This window comes from Macaca fascicularis, chromosome 19, assembly GCF_037993035.2.
Source record: "Macaca fascicularis isolate 582-1 chromosome 19, T2T-MFA8v1.1".
Lineage (NCBI taxonomy): Eukaryota > Metazoa > Chordata > Mammalia > Primates > Cercopithecidae > Macaca > Macaca fascicularis.
In genome coordinates, this window is record NC_088393.1 from 52,088,106 (window position 1) to 52,102,462 (window position 14,357).

General features: G+C 43.7%; 1 protein-coding gene across 4 annotated transcripts in view; it reads left to right on the forward strand.

Moving 5' to 3' along the window:
- The window catches only part of LOC102117336 (uncharacterized), a 68,285-nt gene extending 53,950 nt beyond the window's left edge, over positions 1-14,335 (forward strand). For 2 of the 4 annotated variants that reach the window (XM_005589487.5, XM_045379293.3), the window contains exons 2-5: positions 1,910-1,989; positions 6,109-6,235; positions 7,113-7,205; positions 11,194-12,928. In XM_005589487.5, coding sequence (XP_005589544.3) covers positions 1,975-1,989; positions 6,109-6,235; positions 7,113-7,205; positions 11,194-12,737 — 1,779 coding nt within the window. In that variant the 5' untranslated portion in view covers positions 1,910-1,974 and the 3' untranslated portion in view covers positions 12,738-12,928. Of the gene's footprint in view, positions 1-1,909; positions 1,990-6,108; positions 6,236-7,112; positions 7,206-11,193; positions 12,929-14,074 lie in introns of those variants that run through there. The other 2 variants (XM_074023834.1, XM_005589490.5) reach the window with 2 other exon arrangements.
- The last annotated feature ends 22 nt before the right edge of the window (positions 14,336-14,357 follow it).

The following is a 14,357-nucleotide window of genomic DNA, read 5'->3' on the forward strand; positions in this document are numbered from 1 at the left end:
TTTAGGTTTAGATTATGCATGGTTGGTAGGGATACCATAGTAGTAGTGAGGTGTCCTTTTCATTGCAACATAACAGTGTCCAAATGATGTTGGTTTGTCCCTTCTGTGGGGAAAAGAGAGAGAGATCAGACTGTTACTATGTCTGTATAGAAAGAAGTAGACATAAGAGACTCCATTTGGTTCTGTATTTGAGATGCTGTTAATCTGTGACCCTACCCCCAACTTTGTCCTTGCAAGAGACATGTGCTGTGGTGACTCAAGGTTTAACGGATTTTGGGCTGTGCAGAGTGTGCTTTGTTAAACAAGCGCCTGAAGGCAGTATGCTTGTGAAAAGTCATCACCCTTCTCTTAATCTCAAGTACCCAGGGACATGTACACTGCCAAAGGTCGCAGGGACCTCTGCCTAGGAAAGCTAGGTATTGTTCAAGGTTTCTCCCCATGTGATAGTCTGAAATAATGGCCTCGTGGGAAGGGAAAGACCTAATCGTCCCCCAGCCTGACACCCGTGAAGGGTCTGTGCTGAGGAGGATTAATATAAGAGGAAAGAAGGCCTCTTGGCAGTTGAGATAGAGAAAAGCATCTGTCTCCTACCCATCCCTGGGCAATGGAACATCTCAGTGTAAAACCCGATTGTATGTTCTATTTACTAAGATGGGAGGAGACCGCCTTAGGGCAAAAGGTGGGATGTGCTAGGGACAATGCTGCTCCTTATGCACTAAAAAGGTTTATGGAGATGTTTGTATAGGCATATCAAGGCACAGCACTTTTCCTTAAACTTATTCATGTCACAGAGATCTTTATTCATATGTCTTACTGCTGACCTCCCTAGATGATCCTATTATTCTGCCACTTCCCTTTTTCTAAGATGGTAAAGATAATGATCAATAAATACTGAGGGAACTCAGAGACCGGTGCCAGTGTGGGTCCTCTGTATGCTGAGCGCCAGTCCCCTGGGTCCACTTTTTCTTTCTCTATACTTTGTCTCTGTATAGACTTTCTCTGTCTCGTTTCTTTTCTCAAGTCTCTCCTTCTAGCTAACGAGAAACGCCCACAGGTGTGGAGGGGCAGGCCACCCCTTCACCTTCACTGGTGATCTCACTTTTGTTCACTTGGCCAAGATGAAGTCTTTCAGATTTGTCCACTGTGAAGTTACTTTTTTTAAATTTTGAAAATAATAAAGTTTCTTATGGGGAGATACATTATTAGTGGACATTCTACTGTAAAGATGAGTTTCCATTTCTCCCCCATTTATTTATTCCTTTATTCACCTATAAATATTCTATAGATATGGACTTAGAATTCATTCTTACTGATTTCAGTGACATGCAGATTAACAATTATTTTTTCCAATTCTGTCAAGATATATTTCACATATAGCTTTCATCCATTTCAGGCATATAATTCAATGATTTTTAGGAATTTTGTGAAGTGGAATAACCATCATCACGATTCAGTTTAGATCATTTTCATCTCACGTTTGGACTCCTTGTGCCTATTTACAGTTAAACCTCATTCTTACCTCAAATGTGAAGCAACCACGAATCTACTTTCTCTATTATACATTTGCCTATTCTGAACATTTCACATAAATGCGATCATACAATCCATGGCTTTTTGTGACTTTTTGTGTCTTTTGTTTAACATGTTTCCGGGTTCATGCATGTTATAGCATGAGTCAGTACTTCATTTTTTTAAATTTCCAAGTAAGATTTCATTGTATGGATAGGCCACAATTTGTCTGTCCATTTACCTGTAGGAGGGCATTTTGGTTGTGTGCAATTTGGGGTTATTATGAATAATGCTGCTGTGAACATTCAAGTGCTAATTCACAATGCATGTTCATGTTGTTGGGCGGCATCCCTGACCACCTCTTCATGTCTCTTTTATTGCCTTCCATGGCACGTTCCAGGCACAATTCTGTCTTCCCTTGAACTGCATAACTGAGAACTCTGCAAATTCCCCAGAGGAGGAAAAATGACCATGTTCAAGGTGAGCAAGTCTGGTCTCTTTTGCTGTTCAAATTCTGTTTCGCTACTTAAGATTGCCACGTGTTTTTCTCAGTCTTGGGAAGACTCAAGGAGAACAACAGTTATTTGTGCACCTGCTGTGTGCCAAGTGCTTGCTTGTTTCTTTCGTGTTCAATTTGCATTTGCTTTTGGTTTTGTTTACCTTTACCATTATTTGTGTTATGAGTAGAAATTCTCCCATTTCACTGCATCTCTTCTCACTAATTAGGGGTTTTTATTTTCTCATGCTATTCCTCATGTATATTCATAACTGTATTTGTATTGATACTTATCTAATTTAAACTGTGTTCTTTTTGTTTAATATTATGTAATGTTCATTATTTATGGTTGCATCATGTTCCATTGCATTGATGCTCCTTTTTTTTTTTTTTTTCCTCGAGATGGAGTCTTGCTTTGTCACCCAGGCTGCAGTGCAGTGGCGCAGTCTCGGCTCACTGCAACCTCCACCTCCTGGGTTCAAGCAATTCTCCTGCCTCGGCCCCTTGAGTAGCTGGGATTACAGGCACCTATCACCATGCTTGGCTAATATTTGTATTTTTAGTAGAGACGAGGTTTCACCATGTTTGCCAGGCTGGTCTCGAACTCCTGGCCTCAAGTGATCTGCCCGCCTCAGCCTCCCAAAGTGCTGGGATTACAGGTGTGAGCCACCACACCCACCAATGTTTCTTTTTAACTACTTTATACACAGGCACTAGGAGCTCAGTTTTGAAAGGGTACTTTTGACATGTACCATGTTGGCTGTTTGGTAGATAAAATATCCACATGTGGCACAGCACAGCAGGCTGTAACTGTGGCTTCACAGAAGAATTTCTGGAGATTTTCACATAGGAAGAGCTAGCTTTTGTTTTCCCCATGCTTAAGTCATGCATTGTGTATTTTATTTACTGGTCTTTTCTTATTCCTTTATGTATTAAGGAGTTTGACCAAAATGATAGGTAACTTTAGTTTCAAATGTCCATGATATCAGAAGATTCTCTAGTCACTGTGTTCTGTTCCTTTGTTTGTTCCTCAGAACAGCTGGATGATGCAATTCTCAGCCTCATCTTCCTCTTAAATATGTGAAATATGAGAAATCTGCTGAGGTTCAGAGAGGAAACCCAGGGTTGGCATGTTAGCTATTTTGCTAAATTGAAAGAGAGAGAGAAGAAAGAGGATTCTCCATTGAAGGACCTGTGCCTTCTGGTATGGGTGTCTGGAGTGCCCTCTTGAGTGATGACAACCATTGGTGACATAGCTCCTCCCTGACCTCTCCCCAGGGGACCTCTTCTCTTCCTGTTGTGTCACCTCTTCAGGTACACCTAGTACTCCAGGCACCAAAGGACAGTGATTGCTACACTCATTATAGAAAATCTTTACATTCCTAATGGCAAAGATGGCTTACAGAGTGTTACCAGGAAATACAACAGCCTAAGGTGAAAATATTTACCACTTTGATATCTAAAAAACACACACTCCAAAATAAGAATCTTATGTACAAAATGGAGAAAAAAAATCAAAGGAATATGAATAAAGGACATTAATCCATTAATTGGTAAATTTTAGAGAAGAAATAGAAGTGGCCAGTACACGTTTGAAAAGGTGATAGTATTATTTATAATCAAATACATGGGATTAATAAGGTGAATTATTCTCAAATAAGAGTATCAACATCACAGGAAATTTGATAATCTGCCTTTGGCTATTTTAAGAAAAACCAGGGTAACGTATCCCCTTGAAAGATTTTGGAGTTTGACAAAAAATTGGGATCTGGCATACATGATCACAATTTTGAACATTCTTATTTTTTGACACTGTAATTTTCATTTGAAATTATTTTATTTTAGTTTATTCTTATTCTTTTAGAGACAGAATTTTGCTCTGTTGCCTAGGATAGAGTACAGTGATGTAAGTGTAGCGCACTGCAGCCTTGAACCTCTGGGGTCCAGATCTCCCTGCCTCAGCCTCCCAAGTAGCTAGGATTACAGGCACGTATCACCATGACTGGCTAGTTTTTAAAATTTATAAAGATGGTGTCTTGCTGTGTTGCCTAGGCTGGTCTTGAATTTTTGAATTCAAGCAATCCCCCCACCTTAGCCTCTTAAAGCACTGGGATTACAGGTGTGAATCACTGCACCTGGTTTGAAATTATTTTATTTAATTAAATTAATTAATTTATTTTTTTATGTTATTTCTTTTTAGAAACAGAGTCTTGCTCTGTTGCCCAGGCTGGAGTGCAGTGGCACAATCTTGGCTCACTGCAGCCTCCACCTCCTGGGTTCAAATGATTCTTCTGTCTCAACCTCCCAAGTGTCTGGGATTATAGTCACATGCCACCATGCCTAGCTAATTTTTGTATATTTTGTAGAGACAGAATTTTGCTATGTTGCCAAGGCTGGTCTCGAACTCCAGAGCTCAAATGATTTGCTTGTCTCAGCCTCTGAAAGTACTGAGATTACAGGCATGAGCTACCATACTGGGCCAAAATTATTTTCAATAATCAGACAGGAGAGTAAAGTCCACATAACATGATTTTCTTAGCAGGATTGGTAATAATGAAAATGATATAAAATTAAATATTCATTATTTAGAATAGATAATGATAGATCATCAGTTCCCTGTAATACTATACCGACATGAAATGAAATAGATAACTGTAATGAAAGTTATAATAAAAAATCCAAAGAAATATGAATAAAGGACATTACCAGCTGGGTGCGGTGGCTCACTTTTTTTTTCCTAGCACTTTTGGGGGCCGAGGCGGGCAGATCATCTGAGGTCGGGAGTTTGAGACCAGCCTGACCAACATGGATAAACCCTGTCTCTACTAAAAATACAAAACTAGCTGGGCATAGTGGTGCATGCCTGTAATCCCAGCCACTCAGAAGGCTGAGGCAGGAGAATTGCTTGAACCGGGGAGGCAGAGGTTGCCATGAGCTGAGTTTGCACCACTGCATTCCAGCCTGGGCAACAAGAACGAAACTCCGTCTCAAAAAAAAAAAGAAAAAAAGGTAATAAAATCAACTAATGTTAATTAAATACCTAGTCTGTGCCAGAGACTTTCCCCATTTATATTCTCTTGTTTATTCCTGGAGAAAATTGATGTGACAGTCTTTATACAGAAAGGAAACAAATGCACGCGGGAAAACTTATCCAAGTTCCCGTGGCTGGGCAGGCAAAGGCACAGAGCCTTGGGATTGAGCCTTGTGAGGGAGCACACACGCTCAGTGTGATCATAGGCACACTGGCTCTAGATCATGACATTCAATGCTGCAATTAATATATGTAGTTTGTGTCTTGAATACAGAGGACCCACTCCATAGCTGTCCCACACAGGTCACCGTAAACTTGTTAGTTTGGCAGATACTGAAAAACATGGGCCGGGTGCGGTGGCTCACGCCTGTAATCCCAGCACTTTGGGAGGCTGAGGTGGGCAGATCGCCTAAGGTCAGGAGTTCATGACCAGCCTGGCCAACATGGTGAAACCCCGTCTCTACTAAAAATACAAAAATTAGCCGGGCATGGTGGTGGGCGCCTGTAATCCCAGCTATTCGAGAGGCTGAGGCAGGAGAATTGCTTGAACCCAGGAGGCGGAGGTTGCAGCGAGCTGGGATAGTGCCACTGTACTCCAGTCTGGGCGACAGAGCAAGACTCCATCTCAAAAAATAAAAATTAGGAAAAAAAAAAAGAAAAATGATTATATCCAGGGTTCAAGTACGAGAGAGAACAATGGACATTATCAAACAAAGTTGGGACTGAATTGCTAAATGTTACTGGGGCAACTGGCATGATTCATTGAAACCTATATATGCGTAGCCCAGGATGCTGCATTTTGAGTCCTAGAGGGTTACTTACAAGGAGACTCAGTAAGTGCACAAAGTAAACCTATAGGACTTTTTCATCATTGGACTTCTGGTGGAGCTCCGGAAAATCAGTGTGTGTCATTGCCAGGATACAGACAGAATGAATGGGAAATCTGTAAGTTGACCTACATCTCTCAAGATCCACAGCAACTTCTCACTCATCCCCTTCACCTGCTCAGTGCCACCCCTCTCCCAAGAATCACTGGTCATGACATTGGGATTATATATGTTTGATGTTATAGGAGGCAGTAACCTTTAAGGATATAGCTGTGGTGTTCACTGAGGAGGAGCTGGGGCTGCTGGACCCTGCCCAGAAGAAGCTGTATCGAGATGTGATGCTGGAGAACTTCAGGAACCTGCTCTCAGTGGGTGAGCACAGGCACCCTCTGTAATGGAATGTCAGGCCCCAGGAATGGCTTTGTACCCTAGGGTGTTTGTATTAGTTTGTTCTTACACTGCTAGGAAGAAATACTAGAGACTGGGTAATTTATGAAGAAAAGATAGGCTGGGTGCGGTGGCTCACGCCTGTAATCCCAGCACTTTGGGAGGCTGAGGCGGGTGGATCACTAGGTCAGGAGTTCGAGACCAGCCTGGCCAATATGATGAAACCCCATCTCTACTAAAAATACAAAAATTAGCCGGGTATGGTGGCACTTGCCTGTAATCCCAGCTACTCAGGAGGCTAAGGCAGAAGAATAGCTTGGACCCAGGAGGCGGAGGTTGCAGTGAGCTGGGATAGCACCACTGCACTCCAGCCTGGGTGACAGAACGAGACTCCATCTCAAAAATAAATAAATAAATAAATAAATAAATAAATAAAATAAAATAAAATAAAAAAAGAAAAGACGTTTCATTGACTCACAGTTCCGCATGGCTGGGGAGGCCTCAGGAAACTTACAGTCATGGTGGAAAGCCAAGGGGAAGAAAGGCACCTTTTTCACAGTGCAGCAGGAAGAAGTGCCGAGCAAAGGGGGAAAGGCCCCTTAGAAAACCATCAGATCTCATGAGAACTCACCCACTCTCATGAGAACACCATGAAGGAAACGGCCCCTATGATTCAGCTACATCCCACCAGGTCCCTGTTATGACATGTGGGGATTATGGGAAATACAATTCAAGGTGAGATTTGGGTGGGGACACAGCCAAACCGTATCAGTTTTCAAGTTTGAGTGTGCAGTGAGAACCTAAATTTCTAGTAAATTTTACCTAAGATGTATTGGGATTAAGCATCTGACTTTGTTCACAGGGCATCAACTTTCCTACCAAGATACTTTTCACTTCCAAAGAGAAGAAAAGTTTTGGATCATGGAGACAGCAACTCAAAAAGAAGGGAATTCAGGTAAGAACTAAGCAACCATGAATCCTCGTATGCGACCCTCCCATCTGTTTTACTTCTGTCCATTACCCAACTCCATTGCCCTGGCGTAAATGGCCAAACCTGTTTCCTGGATTCTTACAACCTCCTTCCTGCTGGTTGTCCTGCTCCCCCAACCCCTCTTCCCACCCTGACATCTGTTTTCCTCATAGCAGCCAAAGTGATCCTTAGGAAACATAAGTCAGATTGCCATTCCTCAGCTTAAAAGCCTTTGTGGCTTCTTATTTGTATTAACGTTACAACTGCTTTAAGTGACTTTTAGAGACCCTGGATCTGCTCTTCATCCCCCACTGCCTCCCTGACTACATCTTCATTTTCCAGCCAAGTTATATTCCCTGCTGTTTCTCCATCCTGCCACAGACACTGTATCGCCTGTTGCTGGTACCCAGTGACCACACACTTAGCAGATTAAACAACAATTATCCTTCTGTTCTTCAGACCTGAAGTCTCACACATCTCACTGGACAAAAATCAGGGTGTCCCTAGGGCTTTGTTCCTGACTAGATGTTCTTGGAGTGAAGCCTTCACTTTAGTTTACCAATCCGTAGGTGCTGTCCACACTCCTTGGCTTTTGTTTCCCTTCCTCCATCTTCAAAAGCAGCTACATTGCATCCCCGACCATTCTTCCATAGTCATGCCACCACCCTTCTTTTTTTTTTTTTTTTTTCTTTTTTTTTTTTTTTTTTTGAGACGGAGTCTCGCTTTATCACCCAGGCTGGAGTACAGTGGCCGGATCTCAGCTCACTGCAAGCTCCGCCTCCCGGGTTCACGCCATTCTCCTGCCTCAGCCTCCCGAGTAGCTGGGACTACAGGCGCCTGCCACCTCGCCCGGCTAAGTTTTTGTATTTTTAGTAGAGACGGGGTTTCACCATGTTAGCCAGGATGGTCTCGATCTCCTGACCTCGTGATCCGCCCGTCTCGGCCTCCCAAAGTGCTGGGATTACAGGCTTGAGCCACCGCGCCCGGCCTACCACCACCCTTCTTAAGCCTCTGTTTTCCACCTTTTAGGTCCCTTGTGATTGGATCGGTCACTCCTGCATAATCTAGAATGATCTTCCTACTCTCTGTTTAGCTGACTAGTGATCTTAATTGCATCTGCAGCCTTAATCTCTTGCTGTATAACGTAACAGGTTCATAGGTCCTGGGAATTGGATGTGGACATCTTTCAAGGACCATCGTTCTGTCTACTACAGAAGCTTCTGTCTTAGAGTTTATATATGCTCTTCTTTCTAATTGGAATAATCTTTCACCTCAAAACCTTCTGACCCTTCCTTTATTCTGGTCTCTGTTCAGTTTTAATATCATGAGAGAGGCCTTCTCTGACCACTCTATTTAAAATACCAGCCGGGTGTGGTGGCTCACGCCTGTAATCTCAGCACTTTGGGAGGCTGAGGCAGGCAGATAGCATGAGATCAGGAGTTTGAGACCAGCCTGGCAAGCATGACGAAACCCTGACTCTACTAAAAATACAAAAATTAGCTGGATGTGGTAGCACAGTCCTGTAATCCCAGCTACTCGGGTGACTGAGGCATAACAATCACTTGAACCCAGGAGGCAGAGGTTGCAGTGAGCTGGGATTGTGCCACTACGCTCTAGCCTGGGTGACAGAGTGAGACTGTGTCTCAAGAAAGAAAGAAAGAAAGAGAGAGAGAGAGAGGGACGGAGGGAGGGAGGGAGGGAGAGAGAGGGGTAGGGGAGAGAAAGAGAGAGGGAAGAGAGAAAGGAAGAAAGGAAGAAAAAAGTAGAATGGAATACCATCCCATCTTTACCCTTCTGGTGTTGTCTTATACTGTGTCTTATATATTTCTATTTAGCTGTCATCTCTACCCACTGGGATAGAATGTCTTAAGAGGAGGACTTTCAGCTGTTCAATTTTTATTTTAAGATTCAGGAGGTACATGTGCAGGTTTCTTACCTAGGTATATGGTGGGGTGCTGAGGTCTGCATTGCAAATGATCCTGGCACCCAGGTACTGAGCACAGTACCCAACAATGGTGGCAGGATAACCCTCAGGTTTCCAGGCTGTGTGCACTGGTGTTAGAGGTAGTGGTGATGGGCTGGGTGGGCCAGTCCTGAGGCCCCCCATGGTGTGTGCAGGTGAGTATCAGCGGTGGTGGTGGTAGCAGGTTTGTAGGACCTTTCCTCAGGTCACTAGGAGGAGTGCACAGATGCCAGTGGTGGTGATCAGGGCAGGGAAATCCTTAGGCCTCCGGACAGCAGGCTTGGGCACCTGCGGCAGGGTTCTGGGTCTGTTGTAAGGCTCCCTCCATGGTACATGCTCATGCCTGGGGCAACCAACATGGCAGGGTGATCTCAGTAGTCCCAAGTGGTATGCTTGGGTAGTGGAGGCATGACGCCAGGCCAGGTGAGCCTGTCCTCAGGCCTTTCAGTGGCGCGGGCAGATGTAGGCTGTGGTGGAAGAGGCGGCGTGATCCCTAGGCCCCCGGATGGCATGCTCCAGCACTGCCAGCACACAAGCTGGGTCTTTGTCAGGTCTCCTGTTTGTGCACACGTGTGCCTGAGGCAACACAGGGTGGAGCAATCCCCAGGTCCCTCTGTGTCATGCTTTGGCACTGAGATGGGTGGCACCAAGTGAAGTGGGCTTGTCCTGTGCACGGGCACAGGTTGTGGTGGGCAGTGCAAGGGGTTCCCCAAGCCTTTAGGAGGTGTGCTTGGGTGGCAGTGGCAGAGTGTGCGGAGAGCCTTTCCTCAGAGTGAGAACACATGTAAGTGTACAGTGGCCCTGCTGCTGGGGGTAAGGGAGCATTGCTGTTAGAGGCAGCAGCCCCAGACAGGCAGCTTTCAAGCTCTGGTGAGTGCACACTTTGGGTCCTTTTGTACTGTATTGGGGGCAGACTCCCTGGTGTGCTGCACTGCCCATTCGCCAGAGAATAGGACACTATGTGGCCTAGATTGCTGGGGACTCTGCCGTACTGCTGGGTCTAACAGGCATTGCACTATTGCAACCCTCCGGGTGGCTGTGGGGACATGTTGATGGGGCTCCAGGGATTTGGAGATGCAAGGGCTGTTGGGCCCCAGGGCAAGATGCAGTCTGGTGGGGGTGCGGCTCTCAAAATAGCGCTGTGCCATAACTGCTTGAGTCTCAGGAAGTGTGTGGAACCCATCATGAGCGCCTTCTCTGAAGCAGTGCCCTTGCATGGACTCCAGGTAGCCCCCTACACTAGTCTCAGGGCCCGCAGGGGTCGAGGGCGTCTCTCATGGCTGACTGCTGGAGTCCACAGTGGAAATGTAAACCACTAGGGCCCTCTCACTTACCCTTTCCCAGCACTGAGGAGCCTTTCCGGGCTTTCAGGTGATCACGTCTAGAAGGGCTACCTCCCTTCGCTCTCCTTTTGTGCTTTGGGTGTTTCTTGTCACTTCTCTGCTGAATTCCAATGATCCCTCTTAGATGCTATTTGATGTATGATTATCTATTTGCTTTTTAAATTTTTTACTAATAAAATATATAGAACACTTCATGAATTTGCATATCAGCCTTGCGCAGAGGCTGTTCATTCCAGTTTTACCATATGCGCTGCTGAAGTGAGCACTACTCATTATTTTGGCTCTTTGTGGAGGAGGCAAGCTCTGTGTGTCTTTAGTCAGCCATCTTGAAGTCTTCCTACCCTTAAAGTTCCTTCTGATTCATCACATATATAATTTAGTAGTTACATAATATACCATGCAAGATTTTAGACTAACTAGGAAATTGGTAGAAATAGTAACAAGTTAACTGTATTATATTACTATTTTAAATTAAGTCTTTCTACCACCTATGAGACATTATGTAGTTCAAACTGGTTTCGTGACAAGAGACCGTGGTGCACTTGGAAAACACAAACTGTGCCTTCCTTGTATTCAGTAAAGTTTCAGGCCATGTCCTAAGTGAAATCCTGAAAACACTGAACAAAGGCTTCACTTACCCACACCTCTTAATTCTGTGTCCTTATAGGAGGCAAGATCCAAACTGAGTTGGAGTCTGTTCCAGAAACAGGACCACATGAAGAGTGGTCTTGCCAGCAAGTCTGGGAACAAACTGCAAGTGAGTTAACTAGGCCTCAAGACTCCATGATAAGTAGCTCTCAGTTCTCCACACAAGGTGACGTCCCCTCCCAGGTTGATGCAGGACTATCTATAATTCACATAGGACAGACACCTTCCGAGGATGGGAAGTGTAAAAAATTCTTCAGTGATGTCTCCATCCTTGATCTTCATCAACAATTGCACTCAGGAAAGATGTCCCATACATGTAATGAGTACAGGAAGAGCTTCTGTTACAGCTCAGCTCTTCATCAGAAAGTTCACATGGGAAAGAAACTCTATAAGTGTGATGTGTGTAGTAAGGAATTTAGTCAGAACTCACAACTGCAAACTCATCAGAGAATCCACACTGGAGAGAAACCATTCAAATGTGAGCAGTGTGGGAAAAGTTTCAGCCGTAGATCAGGAATGTCTGTTCATTGCAAATTACACACGGGAGAAAAACCTCATATTTGTGAGGAATGTGGGAAGGCCTTCATTCACAATTCCCAGCTTCGGGAACATCAAAGAATCCATACTGGGGAGAAGCCATTCAAATGTTATATATGTGGTAAGAGCTTCCATAGTAGATCAAATCTTAATAGGCATTCCATGGTCCACATGCAAGAGAAATCATTCAGATGTGATACCTGCAGTAATAGCTTTGGTCAGAGATCAGCACTTAATGGTCATTGCAGGGACCACACAGCAGAGAAGCTATACAAATGTGAAGAATGTGGAAGGAGCTTCACTTGTAGGCAAGATCTCTGTAAGCATCAGATGGACCATACAGGAGACAAACCATATAACTGTAACATATGTGGGAAGAGCTTCAGGTGGTCCTCACGTCTTTCGAGACATCAGCGGATCCACAGTGGAGAAGCAACATTCAAGTGCGATGGATGTGGGAAGAGATTTCATATGAATTCACGGGGCCATTCTCATCAGACAGCCCACAGAGGAGAAAAACTGTATAAATGTCAGAAGTGTGGGAAGGGCTACATTAGTAAGTTTAATCTTGACTCGCACCAGAGGGTCCACACGGGAGAGAGACCTTATAATTGTAAGGAATGTGGAAAGAGCTTCAGGTGGGCCTCAGGTATTTTGAGACATAAGAGACTCCATACTGGAGAGAAACCATTCAAATGTGAAGAGTGTGGGAAGAGGTTTACTGAGAATTCAAAACTTCGTTTCCATCAAAGAATTCACACTGGAGAAAAGCCTTACAAATGTGAGGAGTGTGGAAAGGGCTTCAGATGGGCCTCAACTCATCTAACCCATCAGAGACTCCACAGTAGAGAAAAAGTACTTCAATGTGAGGACTGTGGGAAGAGTATTGTGCACAGTTCATGCCTTCAAGACCAACAAAGAGACCACAGTGGAGAAAAAACATCTAAATGTGAGGACTGTGGGAAGCGCTACAAGAGGCGCTTGAATCTCGATATGATTTTATCATTATTTTTAAATGACATATAATTATTGTCCATATTTATGGGTTACAGCATGATATTTCAATACATGTATACAATGTGTAATGATCAAATCAGTGTTATTAGCATATCCATCACCTCATTTATCATTTATTTGTGTTGATCATTTATCATTTCTTTGTGTTTTGAACCTTCAAAAACTGTTCTAGTTATTTGAAAATAAATTATTATTAATTATAGTCACCTTTAGTGCTGTGGAGCACTAGAACTTGTTCCTTTCATCTTACTGTACTTTTTTATCTGTTAACCAATCTTTCATCATCCACCCCCCTCCTACTTTTCCCTTCTAGTAATTGCTGTGCCACACTGCTTCTCCTTTTTTATTTTTATTTACTTTTTTTTTTTGAGAACAGAGTCTTGCTCTGTTGCCCAGGCTTGAATGTAGTGGCATGATCCTGGCTCACTGCAGTCTCCACCTCCTGGGTTCAAGTGATTCTCCTGCCTAAACCTCCTGAGTAGCTGGGATTACAGGCATGCACCACCATGCCCAGCTAATTTTGGTACTTTTTTTTTTTTTTTTTTGAGATGGAGTATCACTCCGTCGCCCAGTCTGGAGTGTAATGGCATGATCTCGGCTCACTGCAACCTCTGCCTCCCATGTTCAAATGATTCTCCCTGCCTTGGCCTCCCAAGTAGCTGGGACTACAGGTGGCCACCACCACAATCGGTTAATTTTTGTATTTTTAGTAGGGAATGAGTTTTTGCCATATTGGCCAAGCTGGTCTCGAACTCCTGACTTCAGGTGATCCCCCCACCTCAGCCTCCCAAAGTGCTGGGATTACAGGCGTGAGCCACCATGCCCAGCCTAATTTTTGTATTTTTAGTAGAGACTGGGTTTCACCACGTTGGCCAGGCTAGTCTTGAACTCCCAACCTCAAATGGTCTACCTGCCTTGGCCTCCCAAAGTGCTGGGATTACAGGCATGAGCCACCGTGCCTGGCCAATGCTATGCTGCTTCTGTGATTTTTGAGAATAGTCTTGCTCTGTTGCCCAGACTTCCACATATGTGTGATAACCTGTAGTATTTGTCTTTCTGGGCCTGAATTTACATCACTCAACTTCATGTTCTCCAAAGCTTATCTTTACCTTGCCATAAATGACAGCATTTTATTATTTTTTATGGTTAAATAGTGTACCTTTGTGTATGTATGCCACATTTTCTTTACCATTTTCTGTTGATGAATATTTAGAATTGTTCCATACGTTAGCTATTGCAAATAGTACTATAATAAATATAGGAGTACAGATAGGAGTTCAACACACGAATTTCCTTTCCTTTGGATATACAGCTAATAGTGGGATTGCTGGATCACATGAATCTTAATATGCATAAGAGGATCTACACTGGAGAAACACCATGGATGTGTGGAGAGTGTGGTACATACTTCAGTCAGGGCTCACATCTTCAAATTCAGTGCCTATTCTGTAGAGGAACCTTAATAATATGATGTATGTGACAGCAAAGAGTTATAAGGTATGAATATGTTAATTTTAGTAGATACTTCCAAAAACTATTTCAAACTGGTTTTACCTCTATAAACTCTGACCATTATTAGGCAAGACTTGGCTTTTTTTTTTTTCTTTTGAGACAGTCTTGCTCTGTCAC